Source organism: Eulemur rufifrons, chromosome 2, assembly GCF_041146395.1.
Source record: "Eulemur rufifrons isolate Redbay chromosome 2, OSU_ERuf_1, whole genome shotgun sequence".
NCBI classification, from domain to species: Eukaryota; Metazoa; Chordata; class Mammalia; order Primates; family Lemuridae; genus Eulemur; species Eulemur rufifrons.
The window spans coordinates 38,701,444-38,728,310 of NC_090984.1; the positions used below are offsets into that span (position 1 = coordinate 38,701,444).

The window sequence follows — 26,867 nt, forward strand, 5'->3', positions numbered from 1 at the left end:
AAGGCTGAGATTTGAGATGTAATACAACTCAAGATTTCAGGTAGTTAGGAAAAACTCAAACTGGGTCACTTAAAACATGAACAACTCCAAAGAGAATTGTTGTCTGGCAGTGTTCCTGAATGTCCAAAGACTTCTGTCTAGGTGAGTTCACTCCTTAATTGATCCTATTGATCCTTAATTGAATCTCTTAGCATTAAAGAGCTCTGACTCTTGGTGGAAGTACAAATCTCCTAGGAATCTTTTGGCCCACTCAAGAATCTTCTCGTCTGGAGGAAAAGATTACATCCTGTGAGGAGATCAGGGAGCTTTCTAGGTCTCAGTTCTTTAGGGATCCTTCTGAGTAGACACTGGATGGAAGAAGGGGTAATTCTTGTCCCTTAGAAAGGACTCTCTTTGCCTCTTATCAGCATTTTATCCCAATCTTTGAGACTGGGAACAGGTCCTGGTTACAGGGATCCTGCCACTTAAAGATTCAATCTTTTAGAATGGGAATGAGGACTCAGACAACCCAATCTTTCTCTAAACAAAGAAACAGGGCCACAGAGGAAGAATGCTGGAAAATCCAGATTGTGAAAATAGAAAATCAAACCCAGTTCCTAAATTAACCAAACCACACACACTAATAATATTTGTCCTCTGGTACTCTGGAAGTGCTTGATTTAATTATAACTTATACTCAAGAGGCTGCAAAAAACAAAATACCACTTTAAAATCTGAACAGTGATTTGTGAATAGATTTGTTCTGATAAATGGGCCAATTATTCTTAAAGGTTTGCCAAAGAGCTGTTAGATGTCTTACTTTTAAATGTGCCTGCATTTGTAAGACTATAAGGTAATGACAAATTGAGGCTTTGGTTTCAGTACTTCAGATGTATCAAGTATATAAATATGTATGTTTATCTGAATTGAAGAGTATATAGATCTGCAGTCTGTAGGAGCTCATGTATACTTGGTCAAGGGCTGCCTAATTCAGTGGGTTGTTTTTTTAAAAGTAACAAGTTTGAAACCTGTAACTTCCTAGTTTTTCCAGCCTCCAGTTCCAGTTGGTTACTCATTTCTTCCCTCCTAACTCAGTGATTTTTTTTTAAAGTCTTAATATTTGAAGGAAGCCAACAGTCATTTATTATGAATTAAAGTTAATAAAGTTTCAATTCATAATTTTTCCAAACCAGGCAAGGTGAAAATTCAGATTTTTCCCAAGCTGAGTCATATGAGATTTTTTAGAAGTCACAAGTAAAAAATATACTGCAAAGACTGTGGAAAAATGGACAAAAGGTCTAAAAATCAGAGGAGTAAATTACTTTAGAAATTGCATATGTGTTAGAGTACATTTTACATGGGTAAATATTTCATGTGTAAAAGCATTAAAAACTAGTTTTAACAGCTATAAATATATTTTTCCTTTGTGAAAATTGGCCGGGCACGGTGGCTCACGCCTGTAATCCTAGCACTCTGGGAGGCCGAGGTGGGCGGATCATTTGAGCTCAGGAGTTCGAGACCAGCCTGAGCAAGAGCGAGACCCCACCTCTACTAAAAATAGAAAGAAATTATATAGACAGCTAAAAATATATATAGGAAAAATTAGCCGGGCATGGTGGCGCATGCCTGTAGTCCCAGCTACTCGGGAGGCTGAGACAGGAGGATCGCTTGAGCTCAGGAGTTTGAGGTTGCTGTGAGCTAGGCTGATGCCACGGCACTCACTCTAGCCTGGGCAACAGAGTGAGACTCTGTCTCAAAAAAAGAAAAAAAAGAAAATGAAGACCCTTGCACCTGTAACCATAAACTTAAAATAGCTATTCTAAAACAGACATATTCCTTTACTTTTTAGTGAGAGATTTCTAATAATCACAGGCAACACTGCCAAAAGAAGCTTTGGGTATTAGATCCTTATGTGGGTTTTTTTGTTTGTTTGTTTTTTCAGAGATGGGGATCTCTCACTATGTTGCCTAGGCTGGTCTTGAACTCCTGGCTCATCCTGGGCTCAGGCAATCCTCCCACCTCAGCCTCCTGAATAGGTGGGACTATAGGTGTGCACCACCTGTAGCGCCTGGCTAGGATCCTTATGTTTTTATCTTATTTTAGAGCATATAGGAAAAGAGATATTTAGACTACCAAAAGGAAATATTGCAATAATATAATTCGTAATTAAGAAGTAATTCTCACTTAGATTAGCTGAAAATAAAAATAAGCTGGGCATGGTAGCTCAGCAAAGAAAAACAGAGTTTGAGTATGGTATTGTCTAACTATTTCTATATAAATTTTATTTCTATATTAAATGAAAACACTTACCACAGAACACCATACAAAATGGTAAAACAGGATAGATAAACCTGAATTCTTTGTGGCTCAACATGCTATAATAAAAAAGATTTTAAGAGAAAATATTAAGTATTATTTTATATGATAGTTTGAGAACTTAATTATTTTTAAATTATAATTAACATGATCTATTTTTTAATTATTGAGACTGGATTTCTTGCTTCAGGAATCAGTCTTATTATTTTAGTTATAAGGTGATTATGATGTGCTAAAACTAATCATAACATTGACGTCAATGTGAAATTATAAAGTACAATTACATTCTAAAAAAGGGATTTCTACTTCCAATCCAAGCAAGTAATACCATTCAAGTTTGGAATATTCTTAATTTTAGAATAGTATTTCTTTGGTCCTTCAATACTTAAGATTTTGGTAGTTATTTTTTTTAAAAAAGCAAATAAAATTGGTACAACTTCCTAAAACTTGAATACAATCCTTATTAAGCAAATTGCGTATCTAAAGTACTTACTCTGAGTACATGCATAATTATTACTATTTCTGTCCTCTAAGATAATCCCCACTCACAAATCATAAGTTAATGCATCTCCAAAAGATAATCGGTTTACTTTTTGAAGAATTTAGTTAATTTAATTTCTTGGTGACATTAAAAAAATTAACAATTTGAACAAATAGAATCTTACCTATAAACTAGCAGTGTCCACAGCACAGTCACCAAAAGTATCCGGTACCTCTTTGGTGCTAGAAAGCAGCCGTGAATAAAGAAGGGTAAATGAGTACCCAAGACAACTGGAAATCCTTGACTGCAGTACCAATGCCAGGGGTGAGAACCATAAAATGTTCCCAAGTTCTGGAGTACGTTAAATTTCAAAAAATTGAATTGAACCAGAGTCCACTGGCATAGTTGAAGGAAAAAGAAATAGAAATGTATTAGTGTCAAGTATTAATCTTTGGCGCTTGGGAATTGACAGAATCTTTACATAAAATCAGGACTGAAGTCTAAAAACCAGACAATATTTACATCAATAATTTTGATTAGTGACTGTATGAAATCCTTAACTATTACTTTTTTCTTCTCTAAGTTTTGATATGTTCTTTATTAGTTTGAGATTCATTTTGAATCTCAAAAATTATGAGTAAATGTTTATATTTTGGCAATGTAAGTTTACATCCAATTAGAGGATATATTTTTTTACGAGAGTATGTGTGGTACCTATATTAAAAATCTTACTTTAGTACCTTAGGATGTCACATATTGCCTATTAAGATAAAACTTTGCCAACATTACAATTTGAATTGTAGCACAAAGCAGATAATAAAGATGGCGACAAAAATAGCAGGTAACATTAAGTCCTTACTTAATACTTTCCTGCCTTAAAACAGACTCTTTTAATTATCAACTAGGAATACTAATTTTGTTATGTAGAAAACATAACAAATTGAACGAGTGGCATACTCTAGAAATCTTTTTTAATGTGTCCTATATCATTTTTAAAAATGATTTGCCTCTGTGCCAAAATATTAATGGATCAAAAATCCAGGTTCAGGTTTCAGTGCAAAAAATGGGTAAAATAAAAATAGCTGTTAGCTTAATATAGTTTTACTTACTTGGCCAAAAAAAATACGATCGATTATTAGAGACAAACTCAAAGTAACAAATCTGAAAAACAAAATAGAACGGTGATTCACATTCTGAATTGCTGAAAATTCAATATTGGCATGTGCTTGCAAGTGCTTTGCATCAAAAGCCACTTTAAAACGCTGTACAATTTCACCAACTGAATGTGGATTTATGTATTTTGAAAGATGTTATCTATTGATAGGAATTAATAGGTAAGACTATTATATAAAAATAATATATTATTATAAAAACATAATCTTTGTCAAAAATCAGCTAAGCATAGTCATGTGGGTCTATTTCTGAGCTCTCTATTCTGTTCTGTTGATCTCTGTGTTCTTTCTCCAGTACCACACAATATATTTTTTTTTTCTTTTGAGAGATGAGGGTCTTGCTCTGTTGCTCAGGCTGGAGTGCAGTGGCATGATCATAGCTCACTGCAGCCTTGAACTCTTGGGCCCAACTAATCCTCCTACCTCGATATTCCGAGTAGCTGGGACTACAGGCATGCCCCACTACCACACCTGGCTATTTGGGGTCTCGCTCTTGCTCAGGCTAGTTTTGAGCTCCTGACCTCAAGTGATCCTCCTGCCTCGACCTCCCAGAGTGCTAGGATTATAGGCATTAGCCACCGTGCCTGGCCAGCCTTTAATTTTATCATATGCTTTTTCTGTATCTGTTGAGAAAGTCATATGATTTTTCTCCTTTATTCTTTTAATGTCATGAACTATACTGATCAATTTTCAAATATTAAACCTAGGCCGGGCGCGGTGGCTCACGCCTGTAATCTTAGCACTCTGGGAGGCCGAGGCGGGAGGATCGCTCGAGGTCAGGAGTTCGAGACCAGCCTGAGCAAGATCGAGACCCCGTCTCTACTAAAAATAGAAAGAAATTATATGGACAACTAAAAATATATATAGAAAAAATGAGCCGGGCATGGTGGCGCATGCCTGTAGTCCCAGCTACTTGGGAGGCTGAGGCAATAGGATCGCTTAAGCCCAGGAGTTTGAGGTTGCTGTGAGCTAGGCTGACGCCACGGCACTCACTGTAGCCCGGGCAACAGAGTGAAACTCTGTCTCAAAAAAAAAAAAAAAAAAAAGAACTGCATTTTCTCATGAGCTCTTCAAAATAAAAAAAAAAAAAAAGAAAAGAAAAGAAAAAAAAAATATTAAACCTAGCTGAGTGCGGTGGCTCATGCCTGTAATCCCAGAGACTCGGAGGCTGAGGTGGGAGGATCACTTGAACCCAGGAGTTCGAGGCTGCAGTGAGCTATGATTGATCATGCCACTGCACTCCAGCCTGGGCCACAAAGCAAGACCCCATCTCTTAAAAAAAAGAAAAAAGAAAAAACCTACTTAAAATTCCTGGAATAAAACCAATCTTGGATGTCATATATTCTCTTTTTTAATATTTCACTGGATTCAATTTGCTAATATTTGCCTAGGATTTTTACATTCATAGTTATGAGAGAAATTGGTTTATAATTGACCTTTCTTGTAACATCCTTGCTAGATTTGGTTATCAAGGATATGCTGTCTTCATTAGGGGAATTTGGAAATGTTCTTTTTCTGTTCTGTGTAATAGTACATGTGAATTGATGTTTCTTCTTTTTTAAATGTATGGAAGAATTCACCAGTGAAGCCATCTGAGCCTGATGTTTCTTTGTTTGAAGGTCTTGATTACAAATTAAATGTCATATATATATATATATATATATATATATACACACATATGTAATAGTACTATTCAGATTTTCTATTCTTTTGTCTGTTTTGGTAAGTAGTATTTTTCTAGAAATTTGTCCATTTCATCTAACTTGTGAAATTTATTAGGAAAGAGTTGTTTACAATATCCTTTTATCTCTTTAATGCCTGTAAGACCTATAATGATGTCCCCTCTTTCATTCCTGTCTTGCCAATAATTGGTGAGACAATGTGGCAGCTGAAAGGCAACTGAACTATTTTTGATTGTACAAAATGACAATGATATCCTATTCTTAAGATCATGTAAAAGGTAAACAAAAATGGGTCCATATACATTAGAATTTTTCTTAACAGTAACTCAAGATTTTCTCTATATTTAGAGACACTATTACTGTTTGGATATGCAACTGGCTATTTTTAAAGCATGCTCAGTTAAGTAAAAGGTGGTTATGCAGTTCAAGTCTCGGACCAACTCTATGCATCAAAGACGAGTATAAGACTAATTAGGACTATGAGTGATTTGTTCTACATTGTATAATTTCAGAGTATTTTCACGTGCATTATCTTATTGATTTTTTTCTATATTTTCCTTCAAAATAAACAAGACAAGCATTTGATCTATATGAATAGATTCCTTCAGGCCTTTTCAGCTTTAAGCATGCTGATTCTCTGTGCCTGGCAAACTCATATTCACCTTTGATTTTATCTGAAACACCACCCTCTTAATAAGGCTTCTACTGATATTCCTCCTGCAAACAGACTTAGACTCATTATTTTCTCTTCTCCTATAACATTTTGTTATATACCCATATCAGAACATTATAAATCGTTGGGTAAGAATTATAGATGGTTCCAATGGTTCAACTTTTGATTTTTCAACTTTATAATGGTACCCAGATGGCCATTCTGTTTTTCACTTTCAATACACTAGTCAATGAATTACATGAGCTATTCAATACTTTATTATGATATAGGCTCTGTGTTTGATGATTTGCTCAACTATAGGCTAATATAGGTGTTCTGAGCATGTTCCTGGTAGGCTATGCTATGCTACGATGTTTGGTAGGTTAGGTGTATTAAATGCATTTTCCACTTAAGGTATGTTCAACTTATGGTGGGTTTATAAACATATAACCCCATTGTAAGTCAAGGAGCATCCGTATTGCTTTTCCCCTACAGACTTTAACTTTGGAAGCAGATGATATATGTTACTCACTTCTGAATCATCAAATGCTTGAAGCCAAGTAGGTTAAATGCTTATTAAACGAATAAACCATATCATATTGCTGATGAGGCTGAAAACGCTTTTCATCTCCCTTAGTGTAAAAGCCTGCATGAACTGGGCACCTGCTATGTCTCTGATCTCATTATCACATTTTCCCAAGCTCACTTTAACCACAACAGCCTCCTTGCTGTTCCTGGAACATGCCAGACACACTTTGTGCTTGCTGGTCTCTCTGCCTGGAATATACTTTCATCAGGTATCTACATGGTTCACTGTCTCAACTCCTTTAGGTTTTGGTTTCAATGTTGCCTTATGGTGATCTTCCCCAATACCCTATAAAAAATAACAGCTCCCTCACCCTAGACATTCTATCCTCCTTATCCCACGTTATTTTTTCTGATAGCGCTTATCACTTGACACATATATATATTTACTTGTATCTTTTTAGCTGTCTCCCCCCACCAGAATGTAAACTTTATGAAGGCAAGGAACTTTGTTTTGTTAAACTGCTGTATCTTCAGGATCTAGGACACTGCCTGGCACATCCTAGGATTAAATATTTGCTGAATGAATGAATACATTCCAAACAATGTTAATACATCTGAGAAATGACAACAGTAGCAACTTAGCCACGAGATAATTTAGTCCTTTCAAATTGCTACCCAAAAAGTACTTGTGCAGAGTGAATACTAGTGCAGTCATGTGTTACTTAATGATGGGGATACGTTCTGAGAACTGCATCATTAGGTGATTTCTTTATTGTGCAAACATCATAGAGTGTACTTACACAAACCTAGATGGTATAACCTATTGCTCCTAGGCATAGCATAGGACTGTTGAACACTGGAGGCAACTGTAAAATAATGGTAAGTACTTGTGTATCTAAACATATTTAAACATAATCTTATGGTGCCAATATTGTATATGCAGTCCATCATTGACCAAAATGTCCTTATGCAATGCATGATTATATATTAAAAAGATTACTGTTCTAAGAGTCAGAATACACTTATCCTTTCAGTAAATAATTATTTTGGGTATTCTACAAGATACTTGGGATAAGTCTGATCCTGGAAGCTCATGGTGTAGTTAGGATTTAAAAACCCGTTCTATCACAGCAATCAGCCCAGTGACTTTGGCTAATACACATTTAATTTCTCCAAGCCCCCTGTTGCCTTTGCTATTAATAAAAACACATGTATTGCCTAGATACATGTATTGTGAAAATCATGGAGGTGACATGTGAAAACACATTATAAATTATAAAGCCCTGTACAAATGTAAAAGAATAAAGTATCTCTAAAATGTATTTGAGAAATAGCTAGGAAATAAAGCATAGGAACATTCTAAGTTAGAAATAATTGCAAATACTCTCAGTTAAGCAAATTAAAGTACTTATAGTTAGGATCATAAATACAAAAATGTAAAATAGAAATTTGAAAATATTCTATTTCCTAGTACTGAGAGTTCTCATTGACATTAGAAGATATAAAAATTGGGCCAGGCATGGTGGTTCACACCCGCAATGCCAGCAGTTTGGGAGGCCGAGGCGGGAGGATGGCTTGAGGCCAGGAGTTTGAGACCAGCCTGGGTAATATAGTGAAACCTCATCTCTACAAAAAATGAAAAAATTAGACAGGCACAGTGGTGTGTGCCTGTAGTCCTAGCTACTCAGGAGGCTGAAGCAGGAGGATCACTTGAGCCCAGGAGTTTGAAACTGCAGTGAGCTATGATGTGCCACTGCACTTCAGCCTGGGCGACAGAGTAAGACACTGTCACAAAAAAAAAAAAAAAAAAAAAAAAAAGAGAGAGAGAGAGAAGAGAATTAACTGAAAGATGTAAAAATCTTGTTTATACTCTATCTTTTATAGGTTACTAAAATTAATAAATGGGTTGTAGCCATACTTACCCTACAGGTAAAAAATGATGTAGAATAAGGTCAAGCTTTCTCTGTTCTTGACAGAAATGTCTGAAGAGCAAAGGTATCCATGGAATGATAGCTGTGGGACGAATTATGAAGGCAAGTGCCACCAGGGATGAGTACTTGACACTATAAGCAAGGAAAATGTGCTATCAAGACAGGTGGGAAATTAATTTTGAAGTTATCTACTATTTACACTGTAATATGCATTTCCTTTTGGTATAAATAGCTGTATGAACTTTGGCAGTTACTTATACTTTCTGGATCTCAGTTTCTCTTATCTGTAAAAAGAGGTAAAATCTAGTCTTTTCCAGCATTGATATCCTAATTCTAATATTTTCAAGAATTCAAGTTATGTGTCTTAATGTCTTGTGTGCTGAAAAGTATACTAACTTTTCACCACACAACTTTGCCAATTACTTTCTTGATAGAAAAATGAAAAATGAAAAGTTTCTCCTAAGGAGATATAAGGAGGTCACACAAACCCTTTCTCTAAGGAAAAACAACACATTTAAAGAAACATTAGGCGGTGATGGTCTTCTGAGTACGTATGATTTTGTTCTGAAAGTAAGCTGATTTTATCTGACTGAAACATTAGACAATGATGGTCTTCTGAGTATGTATGATTTTGTGTTGAAAATAAGCTAATTTATATACACAACTGACAAAAAGTGTTTTTTTTTGTGTGTGTATATATATATATATACACATATACATATATATATACACATACACAACTGATAAAAATTCTATACAAATCTATATCATCATGGATAAAAATGTCGACTTTTACTAATAGGACTTCTCTCAATAAATGGATGAAAGAGATGATTTGATAATTTAATCACAAGGACTATAGGTAGTAACTTATGTGGAAAAATATTTAGCCCTGCTTAAAACTAAAAGCAAGCAAAATAAAACATATGGTACCATTATATTCCTATTAACTAATATTAATAAAAATAAATAACTATTAAAAAATTCCTAATGTCAGTCAGGATGTAAGAGCAGGGAAAACAAATTCAAATGCCTACAGAAACCAGGTAAATAATAAAAACGAGAAAGGCAGGCTGGGTGGGGATTATGATATTGTCATGAAGGAATCCTAGCCCCAAATTCTACTACTAGGAGTTCCAATTTTTTAAGTGAAACTAGAAATCTAGGTTTTTGTGTAAGATTTCCCTATTTAAAAAACTTAGCCAAGTGGCCGGGCGCGGTGGCTGATGCCTGTAATCCTAGCACTCTGGGAGGCTGAGGCGGGAGGATCGCTTTGAGGTCCGCAGTTCAAGACCAGCCTGAGCAAGAGCGAGACCCCGTCTCTACTAAAAATAGAAAGAAATTATCTGGACAACTAAAAATATATATATAGAAAAAATTAGCCGGGCATGGTGGCATATGCTTATAGTTCCAGCTACTCGAGAGGCTGAGACAGAAGGATTGCTTGACCCCAGGAGTTTGAGGTTGCTATGAGCTAGGCTGATGCCACAGCACTCTAGCCAGGGCAACAGAGCCAGACTCTGTCTCAAAAAAAAAAAAAAAAGCCAAGTGGTTTACTTTTTTTTTTTTTTGAGTACATGTTATATTTTGATACAAGCATGTAACATATAATGATCAAGTCAGGATAATTGGGACATGATTCACCTGAAACATTTATCATTGTTTTATGTTGGGAACATTTGAAAACTTCTAGCTATTCTGAAATATAATAAATTATTGTTAACTATAGTTGCCCTATTGCACTACTGAACGCTAGAACTTTTTCCTTCTATTTAACAGAATTACCCATTAACCAATACCTCTTCCTTACCCCTTCCCACCACCCTCACCTATCTCTAGTAGCCACCATTCTATTCACTACCTCCTTGAGATCAATTTTTTTTAGCTCCCATATGAGAGTGTGAAAATGCAATATTTGTCTTTCTGTGCCTGGTTTATTTCACTTAAAATAATGTCCTCCAGATCCATCCATGTTTCTGCAAATGACAAAATTTCTTTCTTTTTCATGGCTGAATAATATTCCATTGTGTAGATACACCACATCTTTTTTATCCATTCATCCTTTGATAAACACTTAAGCTGATTCCACATTTCAGGCATTGTGAATAATGCTGCAATAAACACTGAAGTGCAAATATCTTTTGCACTTTGCCTCACCCAAGCGAGGTTTAGAGGCATGCCTTTCTCCTCTACAATGCTCACCATGTCTGTGACCATTGGTTGTGAGTTTACCGCCCCCCAACCCCCTAATCCCTGGAGAATATTACTACCATGTGAGCACCATAGTGTTGATCAGTTAGTACCAATTTGATGGCAAGTACATGTGGAGGCTATTCCTCCGATCTTGGGATACCTCACTGCAGATCATGGGCTCAAGCTCAATCCAGGAAAATATAAGAGGTGCTGGATCATTGTCATTTCTTATAATTGAGTAATATTTCATTGTATACATATACCAAATTTTAGTAATCCACTCATGAATTGACAGGCACTTCGGTTGTTTTGACATCCTTGCAATAGTGAATTCTGCTGCCATAAACATTCAGGTGCAGATGTCTTTATTATAGAATGTCTTTTGCTCTTTTGGGTAGATGCCTAATAGTGCTATCGATGGATCGAATGGTATTTCTATTTTTAGCTCTTTGAGGTATCTCCAAATTCTTTTCCACAGAGGTTGCACCAATTTGCAGTCCCACCAGCAGTGTAACAGTGTTCCCGTCTCTCCACATCCTCACCAGCATTTGTTGTTTTGGGATTTTTTTGATAGAGGCTAATCTCACTGGGGCTAGGTGATATCTCATTGTGGTTTTGATTTGCATTTCTCTAATGATTAGAGATGTTGAGCTTTTTTTATATGTTTGCTGGCCATTCTGTCTTCTTTTGAAAAGTTTCTGTTCATTTCCTTTGTCCATTTATTGATGAGGTTATTTGATTTTTTCTTGTTGATTTTTTTAAGTTCTAGATAGACTCTTGCTATCAGCCCTTTATCGGATATGTAGAGAGCAAATATTTTCTCCCATTCTGTAGGCTGTCTATTCACTCTAATGATAGTTTCCTTGGCTGTGCAAAAGCTTTTTAATTTGATCAGATCCCATTTATTTATTTTTTTTGTTGCTGTGATTGCTTTGGGAGTCTTTTTCAAAAATTCTTTGCCTAGGCTGATGTCTGAAAGGGTCTTCCCAACATCATCTTCTGGAATTCTTAAGGTTTCATGCCTTAGGTTTAAGTCTGTTATCCACCTTGAGTTGATTTTTGTCAGAGGTGAGAGGAGGGGATCCAGTTTCAAACTTTTGCAAGTAGCTATCCAGTTTTCCCAGCAGCATTTATTGAAAAGGGATTGTTTTCCCCAGTGTATATTTTTGTCTGCTTTGTCAAAGATTAGATTACCACATGCGGATGGTTTCATCTCCGAATTCTCAGTCGTGTTCCAAAGCTCTATGTCTCTATTCTTGTGCGAATATCATGCTGTTTTAGTTACTATATCCTCGTAGTACAACTTGAAGTCTGGTAGACTGATACCTTCTAGTTTGTTCTTTTTACTTAAGATTGCTTTGGCTATATGAGGTCTTCTCTGGTTCCATACAAAGCGTAGAATTATTTTTTCTAGATCTGTAAAGAACGATGATGGTACTTTGATAGGGATTGCATTAATTCTGCAGATCACTTTAGGTAGTATGAACATTTTAACGATATTGATTCTACCAATCCATGAGCAACGTAGATTTTTCCATCTGTTTACATCTTCTATAATTTCTTTTCTTAGTGTCTCGTTGTTCTCCCTATATGTGTCTCTCACATCTTTCTTTAAATATATTCCTAGATATTTAATTTTCTTTGAGGCTATTGTGAAAGGTATTGCATTTTTGATTTGAAATTCGGTTTGGCTGTTATTGGCGTATATGGGAAAAACAAAACAAAACAAAACAAAAAGGATGTAGACAGACCAGCTAAGCCTCAAAGCATGGGAAAGTAAAACAGAGATTCATAGACTGTTTGGGCTATAAAGGCACAACAAAATAGCCCATTCCCCAAACTGCCTTGGATTCTGTATAATGTTGCAATTCATTTGCATGGTTGAGATTTCTCCCAGGCCTGGCCACAAGGCTGAGATGCCCATTTTTTAGCCTCATAATAATGTCTTCATCATATTAAGTAACGAGCGAATGCTTTTTCTTACAATTAAGAGTCTAAGGCAGAAATGATCTTATTTGATTTGATCCTCCCAACAACCTTTTATGTAGGAAGAACAGATACTAGCATTTTAACTAGACTCCTCAATTCTGGCTTTTTTCCTTTTAGTATATCCTAAATACTGCTACTACAAGAGAATTCTTTCAAAATCAGATTTGATTATGTCATACTTCTCCAAAGCCTCTAATGGTTCCCTACAAACTATAGAATAAAATCCAAATTCTGGAGAAGAGCAAAGTCCCATTCCAACCTCATTCCTTGTTCTTCTTTTCTTCCATGCATCCTACCACACTCTAGCTACTGTGGACAATCTGCCCTAAGTATACTGAAGCCCTTTCACAGCTCTGTACCTTTGCTCATGTTCCCTTTGCTTGATATTTGTTTCCCCAGTTTATATGAAGCCAAATCAGGTCCAGATATTTTCAATTTGCCTTCCACCACCCTTTACCTGTTCTATGTGCAGGGAGGCTGTCCTGCATGGACTACATTGATGGACTACTTTGCTTTCTGGCTTTTCATTGGTTTTGTCTAATTGGAAGGTGGAAGGTGAGTCAAATGAGGCTTACTTATTCCTGTGGCTGTCTTCTTGCTATTGCTAAAAACTGGATGTGCCTGCCTTCTGTTGGAGCCCTCTCTTTTATAGCTCTGTATAGGCTCCAGTAACCATTTCATCTCCTTGCTCCTTGGGGCTTAAAGATAATGGAGACTTCCAATTATGATTAGCCCTGGGGTACTGTGGTATTTCCTTATTGACTTTCCTAAATATTTTATATACCTTTCTAAACATTTCTTTTATTAAACTATCCTTAATTATCCAGTTTGAGTACTTGATTTTGCTATAATATATCAACTGAAAATTTGTGATTCTCATGACTCTCATGAACAGTAGCAGGTCTACAAGACATTACAATATGTTGATATTTAAGATTTTTCAAAAGCATGTCTTAGAGTTTTGTACATAATTATTAACAATAATATATCTCACCTGTTCATAGACTTGGAACCTTCCAAAGGATAGTAGAAAAGAGCAATTATAGTGAGAACAGTTTCCATGGTGTTTGTAAGGGTTCTGGTACAGCAATACCATGTGAACCAAGAGCACAACTGGCAAAAAAACTAAGAACAATTATGAGTAAACATGTATGAAGTAGAAAATGGACAAACTTAGTATGTACTATCTTTATGGAAAACAGCAAGCAAGTATAAATATTGCAAAAAACATATCAGAAGTTAAATGATGTTAAAAGTAAGTAAACATGCCCAAACAATGTTTTTAAGAAGTTACATCAAACACAGGTTTATGATAATATCAGATCTATATTTATTAATGTTAGGAAGTTTATACTTTCAGGTGCATTTTTATGGCATTGCATTTGATTTAAATCCCACTCTCCATTAATGAAAGACATAAAACACAAATTCTTTGATGGTAGAATTTACAGAGGATTGAAATTCATAAATGGATTCTCCCAATTAGTATTCCTCAAACTGTCTGATAGTACCAACATGAGTGTTGTGACTGTTTTTTATTGACTTTGGTTTGGAATGTTACCCTATTCCTTGACGAAAAAATTGAGAAAAAACAGGAGAGAGGAAAAAAAGGCCAGCAGACATTATTAAATTTTAATTTGGATATGGACTAAGTTAATAAACCAGTTTCTGGAAGAACATGCAAACAGAGCATCATTAAGTCTATAAAACAAATGTCTTAAAAGAAACTTATTAGTTGGGCCAAGGGTATTAAACATATGGTACTATTAATAGCTTCCTATCTCTTCAAATATAGCCTTGAAAAAATATTTCCAATTTTCATTAAATTAAAGGTTTTTTCCTAAACTAGAAGAAACTAGTGTTGCATCTTTGAAGGAAAGATTTCTTTTTTAACTTGATTTTTCTATTAGAGAGAGAGCCTTGCTCTATCACCTAGGCTGAAGTACAGTGGGGAGATCATAGCTCAGTGCAGCCTTGCACTCCTTTGCTTAAGCAATCCTGCCTCATACTCCTGAGTAACTGGGACTACAGGCTCCTCCCACCACACTCAGCTAATTTTTTTTTATTTTTTGTGGAGACAGGATCTCACTATGTTGCCCAGCTGGTCTTGAACTCAGGGGCTCAAGCAATCCTCCCCCATGGCCTTCCAAAGTGCTGGGATTAGAGGCATGAGCCACCACACCTGGCTGGAAAGAGGATTTCAAAGTCATTGTGACCTTTGCCTACCATTTCATGTTAAACCTTCAGCAAGGTACATAAAATAAAAGCACAGGCCAGACATGGTGGCTCACGCCTATAATCCTAGCACTCTGGGAGGCCGAGGCAGGAGGACTCCTTGAGCTCAGGAGTTCAAGACCAGAGAGGGCGAGACCCCATCTCTACTCAAAATATAAAAATTATCTGGGTGTCACTGCACACCTGTAGTCCCAGACACTCGAGAGGCTTAGGCAGGAGGATTGCTTGAACCCAGGAGTTTGAGGTTGCTGTGAGCTAGGCTGATACCACTGTACTCTAGCTCAGGCGACAGAACAAGGCCCTGTCTCAAAAATAAAATAAAATAAAATAAAGTAAAGTAAAATAAATAAAAGCACAAAATAAAGAGGCTGACTTTATCCCTGAATCAATTAGTAAGGACTTAATCACTAAATCGATCTTTCTTTTTAATGCAGAAGAATACAATACTTGTTCTTTCTCCAATTTATTAATAAATTATTTTGCAGAAATGTGCTGGTAAATTGGTTACTTGGAATTTGCAATGTATTTTCCAATGGAAACTATTGAAAAGGTAGTAAGATTTCTAGGCTGGCTCAGATAAGCTTATTTAATTTTGGAAAGAGCCAAGTGAAGTCACAATAGTCCTTCCTACAGAATCCAATCCCTTGTAAGGATATGGTTTCAATGAGAATATCCATTTAAGAATGGGAGATGTCAGGAATCTATCTCCCCATCTTGAAATAAGCCAAATGACAAAAGATAGACTTCTACACCACACTCTCTCCCTTACATGAGTCCAATTATTTCAAACATTCCAGCCAGAAGTAAAAGAGTGTTTCCATGCAATGGATTTCTCAGACTGCACCTCAGGTAGCTAGAGGAATAGACAAGGGTGGTAAATAGCTGAGATGCTTTGTGAGGTCGGCACTGATTTAGAACTATTCCTACTGAATTCTATGAAAAGTGAGGCAAGGACAGTTTTGAGAAGTGAAGGGGCTCCCAAAGGCTGTCTCCCAGGGTTTAGCCTTTCATAGCATTTGAGGGCATCAGTGGCTTCCACCACCTAGGGCTTCATCAGAAGGAGAGATGTGGTATGTGCCACTTGCATTTTGCTGTTCTTAATTTAGGGAAGTACCCCTGTAAAGTTATATGAATTATCTTCTAAAACTGTTTTGAGAATCGATGTTTCCACGTGTTTTATGCCCACAGGAATGAAATAACTGGCATACAGTTTCTGAAGTGTTTCGGACTTACCACCCATCTTGCCACTTCCTGATTTTCTAGTTGCTTCATTAATGAGTAAAGCCGAATGTCTGCTACAGCAGATAGAAGTGCTTGGGCAAGTCTAGGAATCCAAATCTTCATTAGTTATAAAGAAGAAGAGGATGTTAAAAACATCTGTTGGTTTACACTGAATTACCATAAAAATCAACAAGTTCATCCAACTGTGAATTAAAAGCCATTTTTAGTACAAAAATAAACAATGTATTATTCTATTAATATTCTTCTGCAAAAATACATTTCTTTTTCTCCAAAATTACATTAATTTCTTGTGGAAATAAATACTTGAGGTAGTTTTACCATTCTCTCTGTTTTAAATATATACATAACATATATATATGTAAAACATATAACATAAAACATACATATATAAAACATATATATAATATGAAACATATATATGAAATCAACACTAATTTTAATTTAAATAGCAAACCATTTCATTGTGTTAAGATTCTATTTTAGAAGTATACTTTCATTAGCAACAACAGGTTTTTTTAAAATCAAACATTTACAGTACTGTGTACTACATATCATACTAAGTACTTTATACATATTAGCTGATTCAGTCCTAATAATCTTCTGAGGTAGGTACTGTTTAATAGATGAGGAAACTGAGGCACAGAGAGGTTAAGTAATTTTCACAAGGCTGCACAGCTAGTTATTGTAGAAGCCAGGATTCAAAACCCAAGTCTGCCTGACACTAGAGCCTATGACTAAGTTACGTTGTTTCCCAATTCTTCAATATAGATAATAAAATAGCAAATTACTTTTTTTAAAAAAAGAGCACAAGTATCCTACAATTATAGAAAATGGTATTCAGAGGACATTAAAGATGTATTAGCGTCTCTGAGAATTAAAAAAATGTGTCATTGGGGCACATTTTCTCAGGACCTCTTGAGGCCATGTGCTCTAGGCCAGTCACACACATTTTGCTCAGAATGAACCTCTTTAAATTAAAAAAAAAAAGTGTGATAGTCATCACTAACAAAGTAACACTTGCTGCTAGAGCACAATTTTTTTTTTTTTTTTTTTTTTTCTTTGAGACAGAGTCTCACTCTGTTGCCCAGGCTAGAGTGAGTGCCGTGGCATCAGCCTAGCTCACAGCAACCTCAAACTCCTGAGCTCGAGCGATCCTCCTGTCTCAGCCTCCCAAGTAGCTGGGACTACAGGCATGCACCACCATGCCCGGCTAATTTTTTCTATATATATTTTTAGCTGTCCATATAATTTCTTTCTATTTTTTTAGTAGAGATGGGGTCTCGCTCTTGCTCAGGCTGGTCTCGAACTCCTGAGCTCAAACGATCCGCCCACCTCGGCCTCCCAGAGTGCTAGGATTACAGGCGTGAGCCACCGCGCCCGGCCTAGAGCACAATTTAATCTTGGTTTGTTCAAAAGATATGTTTTTAAAAATTTGTGAATTTGTATTTTTGTTGAATCAAACTTTATTAAGTTTACATTATAATTAGAGCTGCTTTATTTTCAATTGTCAGTGGCTTCTAATACTTTAGCTTTATGTTCTTTTTCTTTGTCAATATGTCAATAAATGCTTAAATCTGAAAATTAAAGGTAGACTATCCTTAATTCCACTTAAATTGTGCCCTGTAAAATACAGTAAAAGGCACCTATGTACATACCTTCTGTTTACTTTGCATAGGGAGCTATAAGCTTCATCCTCACTTCCCAGGCCCCCTGAAAGCAGTTCATATGAAAAGTCAATTTGGCCACAAACTTACTATGAGCCAATAGTGTGAGGTAGCTACTAAAAAGCTAATAGAATCCTTGCCCTGAGAGATGTATAGTTCTTATGAAGTTAATGGTCCCGCTATATTCTGAATTAGTTATCCTAGCCTTCAGTATTGCGTTCAGTTTGGAGATCCACATTTTAAGATGGATATTATTTAATAATAAATTACAAGGTATCAGATACTATCTATGATTATGAGGTTAAGAACTGGAGATGGCCGGGTGTGGTGGCTCATGCCTGTAATCCTAGCATTCTGGGAAGCCAAGGCAGGAGGATCACTTGAGGTCAGGAGTTTGAGACCAGCCTGAACAAGAGTGAGACCCCATCTCTACTAAAAATAGAAAAAATCAGCTGGGCATGGTGATGCACGCCTGTAGTCCCAGCTAGTTGGGAGGCTGTGGCAGGAGGATTGCTTAAGCCCAGGAGTTTGAGGTTGCTGTGAGCTGGGCCGACACCACGATATTCTAGCTTGGGTGACAGAGTGAGACTCTGCCTCAGGAAAAAAAAAAAAAAAGAACTGGAGATGGTTAGCCTGGATAAAGAAAATTTTTGAAGGGTTGTTATGTAGAAATCTTGAATTTAAAAGAAAGTAGGCTGGGCATAATGGCACACACCTGTAATCACAGCACTTTGGGAGGCGAAGGCAGGAGGATTGCTTGAGCCCAGGAGTTTGAGACCAGCCTGGGCAACATAGCGAGATCTCCTCTGTAAAAAAAAATAAAACACTTAGTTGGGTGTGGTGGCATGTGCCTGTGGTCCCAGCTACTGGGGAGGCTGAGGCAGGAAGACTGCTTGAGCCCAGGAGTTGGGGGCTGCAGTGAGCTACGATTGCACCACTGTACTGCAGCCTGTCTGAAAAAAGAAAAAAAGAGAGAACTTTACATATTATTTTTGTGTTGAGCTAAAATCTACTTTCTTTCTTGCTTTTTGAGACAGGGTCTCAGCCAGGGTTGGAGTGCACAATAATAGCTCACTGTAGCTCCAAACTTCTGGGCTCAAGGGATCCTCCTGCCTTGGCCTGCTGGGTAGGTGGGACTACATGCTCGCACTACTATGCCCAGCTATTTTATTTTATTTTTTGTAGAAAAGCGGTCTTGTTATGTTGCCCAGGCTGGTCTTGAAATCCTGGGTTCATGCGATCCTCCTGCCTCAGATTCCCAACGTGCTGGGATTACAGGTGCAAGCCACTGAGCCAGGCCATAAGTTGAGTTCTGAACCCCTGTCATTAGCAGTCTCTCCTGACTTTTAAGATACCATAATTTTCCAGGTTGTAGTAAGGACCTGAGAAGAATTAAATAATAGTTGCACATAGCTTCTGGAAAATAAAAAGCAGTAGGGTGGAGTAAAGAGGAGAAGGGGTAAACCTTGTGTACAAGGCCTTTGTTGGCAGCTTACCATTCTATACTTCTGTTCTGTAAGCTCCTCACTCCTCCCTTAGGCTACAGGAGCCAGGTACCCTTTTGTTGTATTCTGACTATTCAAAGCCCCTACTGTGGTACCTCATTCAGTTTCCCCTCCTTCTCCTCTTGCCCCTCACATGTTCTAAGCCAGCACTAGCCAACAGAAATGTAACACAGGCCACATGTATAATTTTAAATTTTATAGCAACCAAATTTAAAAGTAAAAAAAGAAAAACTCAAAACCTAAAACTGAGTACAGGCAAAATTTCATTTTGTTTAATCCAATATATCTCAGACATTTTATTTAATCAATGTAAATTATAAAAATATTTTTATAATTTTTTTATACTAGGCCTTTGACATCCAGTATGTGTTTTACACTTACAGCACCTTCCAGTTTGGACTAGCTACATTTCAAGTGTTCAAAAGCCACATGTAGCTAGTGGCTACTGCAGTGGACAGTGCAGCTTTAAGCCATCCCTACTTCTGTGCACACACCTTAGGCAGTTTAGAGAGAAGCTATCTGGAAAGAGCACTAGGCTGTAAGTAGACCTAGGATTAGCTAGCTATGCTTTTAAGATGCTGTGACCTTGGTCTATTTACTTCACTTCTCTGACCCCTTCTAGCTTCAAAATTATAAAATGTGCTTAAAATAACCAATATGACAATATGAATGACTGACTGATCACATCCTAATGACTCTCTACCTGGTCAAGTTCCAGGTAGGACAGAGGGTTTTTGGGGGGGCATTGGTGGTGGTGGTGGTGGGGTCAGGGAGGTTTCCTTTCTATTACAAAGTGGCCTGGTGGGTCAGCTATAGGTTGAGGGCAGGTGGATAGGTTTTAGAGGAATAGGAAATTTTTCTATCTTGAAGACCCCTTCATTAATAATCTAACCTACTTGGTAAAACATAAAAGTGTCCTTGATGACATTATATATATTTGCGTATGGTTCCAGACTTTATGGATACCCTGCATCATATATAAGCTGGTAGGTAACTGAGAGGAGAAATGTTAGTTCACAGCTCCGAAATTCTATCTGTGTCAATGGGGGAAACTCCGCTGCTGCTCTAAATTCCTCTTCCCCTTGATCTTCCCATGTAAAGCATCAGTTTCACTGGTCTGACTCTCATTTCTCAATAATGGGAAATCAAATATCACTGCAAAGGGGAGGGTACAACCCTGCCTTAAAACAAATACCTAGAACTGTAGTGTCTTCATAGGCTCCAAAAAACACCTCAGGATTTAAACTTTCTTTGGAATACTGGGCCACTGGCCCTCCCTAACAGAAAATAGGGAAGGCCCAAACCTCTGAGTCCAACTAGACAACAGCTTAAAAGATCCTGAGAGTGAGGCTAGAGAAACTTTTGTACCATTAGTTCCTTCTTTGTACCCTCTGCTAACAAGTGATCTCAGCAATTCATGATCTAGGAGTTACAATCCTGCTTAACTACTGATGTTCAATTATTACACACTGATTAAACATATTATTAAATTTTTGTCAAATTAATTTTTAAGTTTTAATTTCAACACTGAATCCTGAATGGGTTTATATGTATTTAGTATTCATAAGCTCATATAACACGGTCTTCCACTTGCAAAAACAAAACACAACACTGCTCTCAAGTGATTCTTTTAAGGGAGTATAATTCTGAAGTCTAAATAATGTACAATAATGTAGTCATTCTGAAAATCTGTACATCCTAACAGGCTTCCTCACAGGAGGACATTTTCATGCTCAGTCTTGTGTTTTGGCACATATTGAAGAGTTACGAATCACAGTATGTCTTTAGTACCGTGGCTTCCCACATATGGCTGGACTTTAGCAACAATAGCCTTTTAAAAAACAAACTTCATGGTATCAATGATATCACTGAGTTAACATACATTAACCATTGAAAAAGGATGGAATAAATCTGTTTTTAACACTATTTTGGTTACTTTTATTTAAACTTACCAGCAACTGAACACTATCTTTCCCCAAAAGATGTAGAATCTTGTAAATGCTTGCAAAGATTAAAGGGTAAGTGTAACCCCTCAATCTTTCTGTCCATTCCCAGGTCAAATAACCATAATTAGTAATGTTAAGGATTAAATGTCAAATAGTATTGAAACAAAACCTATTTTCATTTCCATATGTAAAACATTTTATTTTGTTTTAAAACACAGCATTTTATATTGGCAATTTGTATTAAAAATTCAATTGGCCAACTAATTCTTAACATCTTCAAGGCAGGAATGTGTTTTTTACTTCCTCTGTATTCTCCAAGTACTAAGCACTGTTAAGGGCTGTGTCAAGTATATTAACATCAAGAAGAAATATTAGTATAAAATAATGACATACTTTGATGAGTTAAAATTATGTGGAGAAAATATAGAAAACAAAATATGTGCAGTAGTGTCCTTCTTATATCTACGGTTTCACCCTCGGTCAACTGGCATCTGAAAATATTAAGATAATTTGAGAGACAGAGAGAAGGGGAGGGGGAAAAAAATACAGATACCACATTCACTAACTTTTATTACAGTATATTGTTATAATTGTTCTATTTTATTATTTTTGTTTTTCTCTTACTGTGACTAATTTATAAATTAACCTTGATTATAGGTACTTATGTATTCGATAAAAACAGTATATAGGCCGGGCGCAGTGGCTCACACCTGTAATCCTAGCACTCTGGGAGGCCGAGGCGGGTGGATCGCTCAGGGTCAGGAGTTCAAGACCAGCCTGAGCAAGAGCGAGACCCCGTCTCTACTAAAAATAGAAAGAAATTATATGGACAACTAAAAAATATACGTATAGAAAAAATTAGCCTGGCATGATGGCGCATGCCTGTAGTGCCAGAACAAGAGTGAGACCCCATCTCTACTAAAAATAGAAAAAATCAGCTGGGCATGGTGATGCACGCCTGTAGTCCCAGCTAGTTGGGAGGCTGAGGCAGTAGGATTGCTTAAGCCCAGGAGTTTGAGGTTGCTGTGAGCTAGACTGATGCCATGGCACTCACTCTAGCCCCAGCAACAGAGCGAGACTCTGTCTCAAAAACAAACAAACAAACAAACAAACAAAAAAAAACCCCAGTATATATAGCCTATATAGGGTTCAGTAGTAGCCTTGGTTTCTGACATCCGCAGGGGTTCTTAGAATGCACCCCCTGCAGACTACTGTAATATAAACTGAACACAATTCCCAAGATGAATGCACATTCATAGTTTGAAAAAGAAGCTACAAAGGATATTTGAAAACCATATGATGTGCAACTTCAAGAGACTGCCAATATTCATCTGGAACAAAACTTGTCTGCACTAAAAAGCAGTTGAATATTCGCAAAGCTATGGTAAATGACACCAGATAAATGTTTTCTCCAAGAAGATCTGAAAAACAAAACAGGTAATTGTGGCACAGAAGTCTGGCAGTTCCACTTACAGAACTTAAAATCTGCTGCTCTGGTTGGCCCTTTGCTCAGGCTCTGTTAGGGCACAGTAGTGAACTCTGGCCCCTTCACACTGCTTTCAAAGCCCACCTAGGGAACGTTCTGCACCACTCGGTGATCACCACTCTTTTTGCTTAACCAACTTTTCTTGCAACTTATTGTATAAAGAGAATATTAAGATAAATATTGAAAAAGGGACTGGGTTAAGGTCTTAGGCTAATTATTAATAGGTAGTTATCATTATTGTAGTATTCTACATGTGTATCTCATGAAAGAAACCAGTTAATACATTATCAACTTAGGACACAACCCTTTGTTTGTGTACCAAACAGTGGTATATAAAATGGTCCCCTTTACTGATGTTTACTATACACCAGGCACTGTGTTAATTCCTTTACATGTGTGTCAATTCTCAAAACAATGCTATGGGGTAGGTATTATCAGCCCCACCTTACATGTGAGGAAACTTAGGCTCAGAAACTAAAAATGTCTTATCCGAAGTAAAAAAGGTGTAAATTACTAAACAGGATTCAAACCCAGATCTCTCTGTTGATTCCGAAGTCCTGCTCTTAACAACAAATGGACAGACTGTAGGCTGAATAGAATATTTTTTAAAATTTGAATTTAGTTACTAACACATAAAAATCAGAATTTATATTAAAATCTATATTTCCAGCCTTTCAAGACTCTTCAAGATCTGGCAACAACTAGCGGGTAGTGAAATACAGGGTGCTCTTGCAAGCCCTCCAGAGAGCGGTCCCTCACTCACCCCTCCGGCGCCCGGTGCTCTTCTCCTGGGCGCTGAGGTACAAGGTAGATTTTCTCTTTCGCAGCTTCATTTTCTCGTGGGAGCGGTTCTGGAGAACGCGCAAGGCCAGGTTGCCATCGCCGCCCTCCCGCTCCATCCCGCACCTGCTTAGAGGTCGGCTGAGAACCGGCGACCAACGCTTTCCTGGGGCGGAAGGAAGCTGCGGAGGCGCGCGCTGCTCTGCTTCCACTAAGTTTGGCCTTTGCGAGCAGCCATCGCTCGCAGGCGCGGAAGTGGCCGGGAACGGGCAAATGCGTCACTCGTGATCTGCTGGGTTGAATGCTGCCAAGTTGGTCTCAGCCACTACGCTTTGTTGAGGGCTCGTCTGCGCCTTCTCTCTGGGCATTTTGGCTGTCAGGTCTCTGTGCCCCTTGTCCGGAACCTGCCGTAAGGAGCCCGATCTCACCTGTGCGGGGGCAGGCGGGAGGCTGGGTTAGCGACGCGCAGCAAGGGCCGAACAGTCGGAGGGGCCTGATTATGTTTTTGAAATATCTGTTCAGCATTCCACTGAGTGGTTATTAAGAACGATAATGATAATTATAAATGGCAGTGTTGGTATAACATTTCACTGTTTGGGTGATTTCACAAATAACTATTAAGCGAGTTAGGCAGAGTAGGTAGGGATCATTTAGCCTGTCTTACAGATGTAGAAACTGAGGCTCAAATGGTTCCTATGGTTTCTTTTTTTTGAAAACACTTAGTAGCCACTGAACCAAAGCAAGATTGGTGAAGTTGTCATTTATCTAGTCAACCATAGAGTTCAGGAGAAAACGGGCTTTTCTTTCCCAGATTAAATTACATTCCAGGGATATTAAAAGCAAACTAGTTTATAGTACCGTTTTTTGTCACTAATGATTTTTGTGACTTTTGTGACCTCGGGGGCTGGTTTAGGAGGCCGTAAGTAAAAGTGTTGTTATAATTTAAAAAACAAGTAAATCCTTTAGTGTGCTTTCCTCATTCACAAACATCTACCTAGTTTCTCCAGAGACTAAGGTGTTGTCAAGGAATATTACTTTCCAGGAAGTACTAAGGTTAATTCCTCAATTGTCAAAAGTAAAGCCAGCCAAATTTCTATTATATTTTTGTCAGAAACGAATGGCAAATGATTTTTATTTGATATCTACTTTTACTTTATTAAAGTATCAAAGGGAACTCAAAGTGTTTTAGCGTGTTTTTAAAAATTGTTTTTGTCCTACATTTTGCTAAAAAACATGAATAGTACAGAAAGACTAATGAAAAATACCAATTCTCCGCCTGCCTTTCTCCTGCTTCCATATCATATTCCTCAGAGGCTATCACTGTCAAGTCTTTTTGGCTATTTCTTTTAGTAGTTTTTATAGTATGACTTTAAAGATATAAAGGAGTATATGCCTTCCTCTCCCCTCTTTTTGCCATTTAAAAAAATTATCCATTTAAAGCCATTCTGTAATAGAAGAGGATTTAGCTTTGTCATACACCATCCCCTAACCCCCATTTCCCATACTCCCTATGTACTTATATTTCTATTTTTAGTTAGTAACATATTATTATAAAAATATTGTTCAGTGTGAAGTAGTGACATAAAATCTTTGAAAAGGATTTTGTTCTAAGTTACTGCTTTGCTTCCCATTTGCTTTGTACACAGATCTGAAGAGATTTCCTGGATGTGGAGTGTGACTTTCCAAAACCACCTTTGCCTTGTGCTGTGTTTGTTGCAACAATGTTTGGGAGATTGACTCTTCCAGAACTGCTTTTTGCTAGCATCCTTGGAATTGCTTCAGGAATATATATTTATCAACCAATATTTGAACAGTATTCCAGAGATCAGAAGGCATTAAAAGAAAAGTTGAAATTGGCACAAGAATCAGAAAAGAAAAGTTAATACTACATAGAGTTGAACTGTAATGATTACTTAAAGTTCCATTGAAATTATACATTGACTGTAATCTAATAAAAAATTAGATATATTTTAAACATAAATCATGGATAATGATTTTTTAAATCAGCACTGTTAATTTTAATGTTTACTATACGTTTATTTGCCATTTTATGTCTTATCACCAAGACAGTAATTTCCTTTTAAACAAAAATGAGTATTTTAGGGATATTTTGTTTTTTAGTTGGGGTTTATTTTTCTGGGAATGCAGTATATGCAGTGTCATGGGGCGACAGTCTAGGTGTGTATTAAATTATGTTTACTGTAGTATTTGTAGATAAGTGAACCAAGTTAAACCACCTTATGCAAAAAGTCCCTCAGTTAGCTTGGTTTAACATACAGTAGTATTTGTATATACTTTAGCAGTCTTTCAGCCCTAGCCATTTCTCATCCCGGGCAGAATGGAGGAGTACTTGAAAAATTGTGTAGCTCAGATCAAATTGAGACACTGCATCTGTTCAAATCAAAACCATAGTGAGATACCACTTCATATTCACTAGGATGGCTACAGTAAAAAAGATGGAGAATAACAAGTGTTTGTAAGGATGTGGAACAATTGGAACTTTCATACACTGTTTTTGAGAATATAAAACCAGTGTAGTCACTTTGGAAGAGTTGGGCAGTTCTTCAAATAGTTAAACATAGAGTTGCCATATGACCTAGTGATTCACCTCCTAGGTATCTACCCAAGAGACTTGAAAACACAAGCTGGTACATGAATATTCATAGCAGCATTATTCACAATACCCAAAAAGTGGAAAGAAGTGTCCATCAATTGATAAATGGAAAAATAAGTGGTATATCCATACAATGGAATATTATTTAGCTATAAAAATTAAGTACATGTTACAATATGGGTAAAATTAGAATACATTTATATGACATGTCCAGAATAGGAAACTATATAGGGAAATATATATTAATTATATGTAGTATTTATGTATTATATATTGCTTATATATAATATATAGAGAAAATATAGTAGACTAGTGGCTGCAGAGTTGAAGAATCATACAGTGATTTTTAGAGTGATGAAGTTTTTAGAGTGATGAAAATGTTCTGGAACTAGATAATGGTGATCAAGGTACAACTTTGTGAATATATTAACCACTGAATTTTAAAGGGTGAACTTTATTGTGTGTGAATTAT

General features: G+C 36.9%; 2 protein-coding genes across 2 annotated transcripts in view; one reads left to right on the forward strand and one right to left on the reverse strand.

Moving 5' to 3' along the window:
* PIGB (phosphatidylinositol glycan anchor biosynthesis class B) overlaps positions 1 to 25,277 on the reverse strand; it is a 33,495-nt gene extending 8,218 nt beyond the window's left edge. Inside the window, exons 1-11 of the mRNA XM_069492061.1 lie at positions 25,272 to 25,277; positions 24,210 to 24,310; positions 23,765 to 24,021; positions 22,804 to 22,936; positions 21,522 to 21,642; positions 16,392 to 16,496; positions 13,918 to 14,048; positions 8,733 to 8,873; positions 3,886 to 3,937; positions 2,961 to 3,172; positions 2,290 to 2,354 (exon numbers count right to left, since the gene is read on the reverse strand). Coding sequence (XP_069348162.1) covers positions 2,290 to 2,354; positions 2,961 to 3,172; positions 3,886 to 3,937; positions 8,733 to 8,873; positions 13,918 to 14,048; positions 16,392 to 16,496; positions 21,522 to 21,642; positions 22,804 to 22,936; positions 23,765 to 24,021; positions 24,210 to 24,310; positions 25,272 to 25,277 — 1,324 coding nt within the window. The remainder of the gene's footprint in view (positions 1 to 2,289; positions 2,355 to 2,960; positions 3,173 to 3,885; positions 3,938 to 8,732; positions 8,874 to 13,917; positions 14,049 to 16,391; positions 16,497 to 21,521; positions 21,643 to 22,803; positions 22,937 to 23,764; positions 24,022 to 24,209; positions 24,311 to 25,271) is intronic.
* On the forward strand, positions 24,064 to 25,705 carry PIGBOS1 (PIGB opposite strand 1). Its single transcript, XM_069459587.1, has 2 exons — positions 24,064 to 24,190; positions 25,428 to 25,705. Exon 2 carries the CDS (start codon positions 25,503 to 25,505, stop codon positions 25,662 to 25,664), a length of 162 nt encoding a protein of 53 aa, XP_069315688.1. The 5' UTR covers positions 24,064 to 24,190; positions 25,428 to 25,502; the 3' UTR covers positions 25,665 to 25,705.
* The last annotated feature ends 1,162 nt before the right edge of the window (positions 25,706 to 26,867 follow it).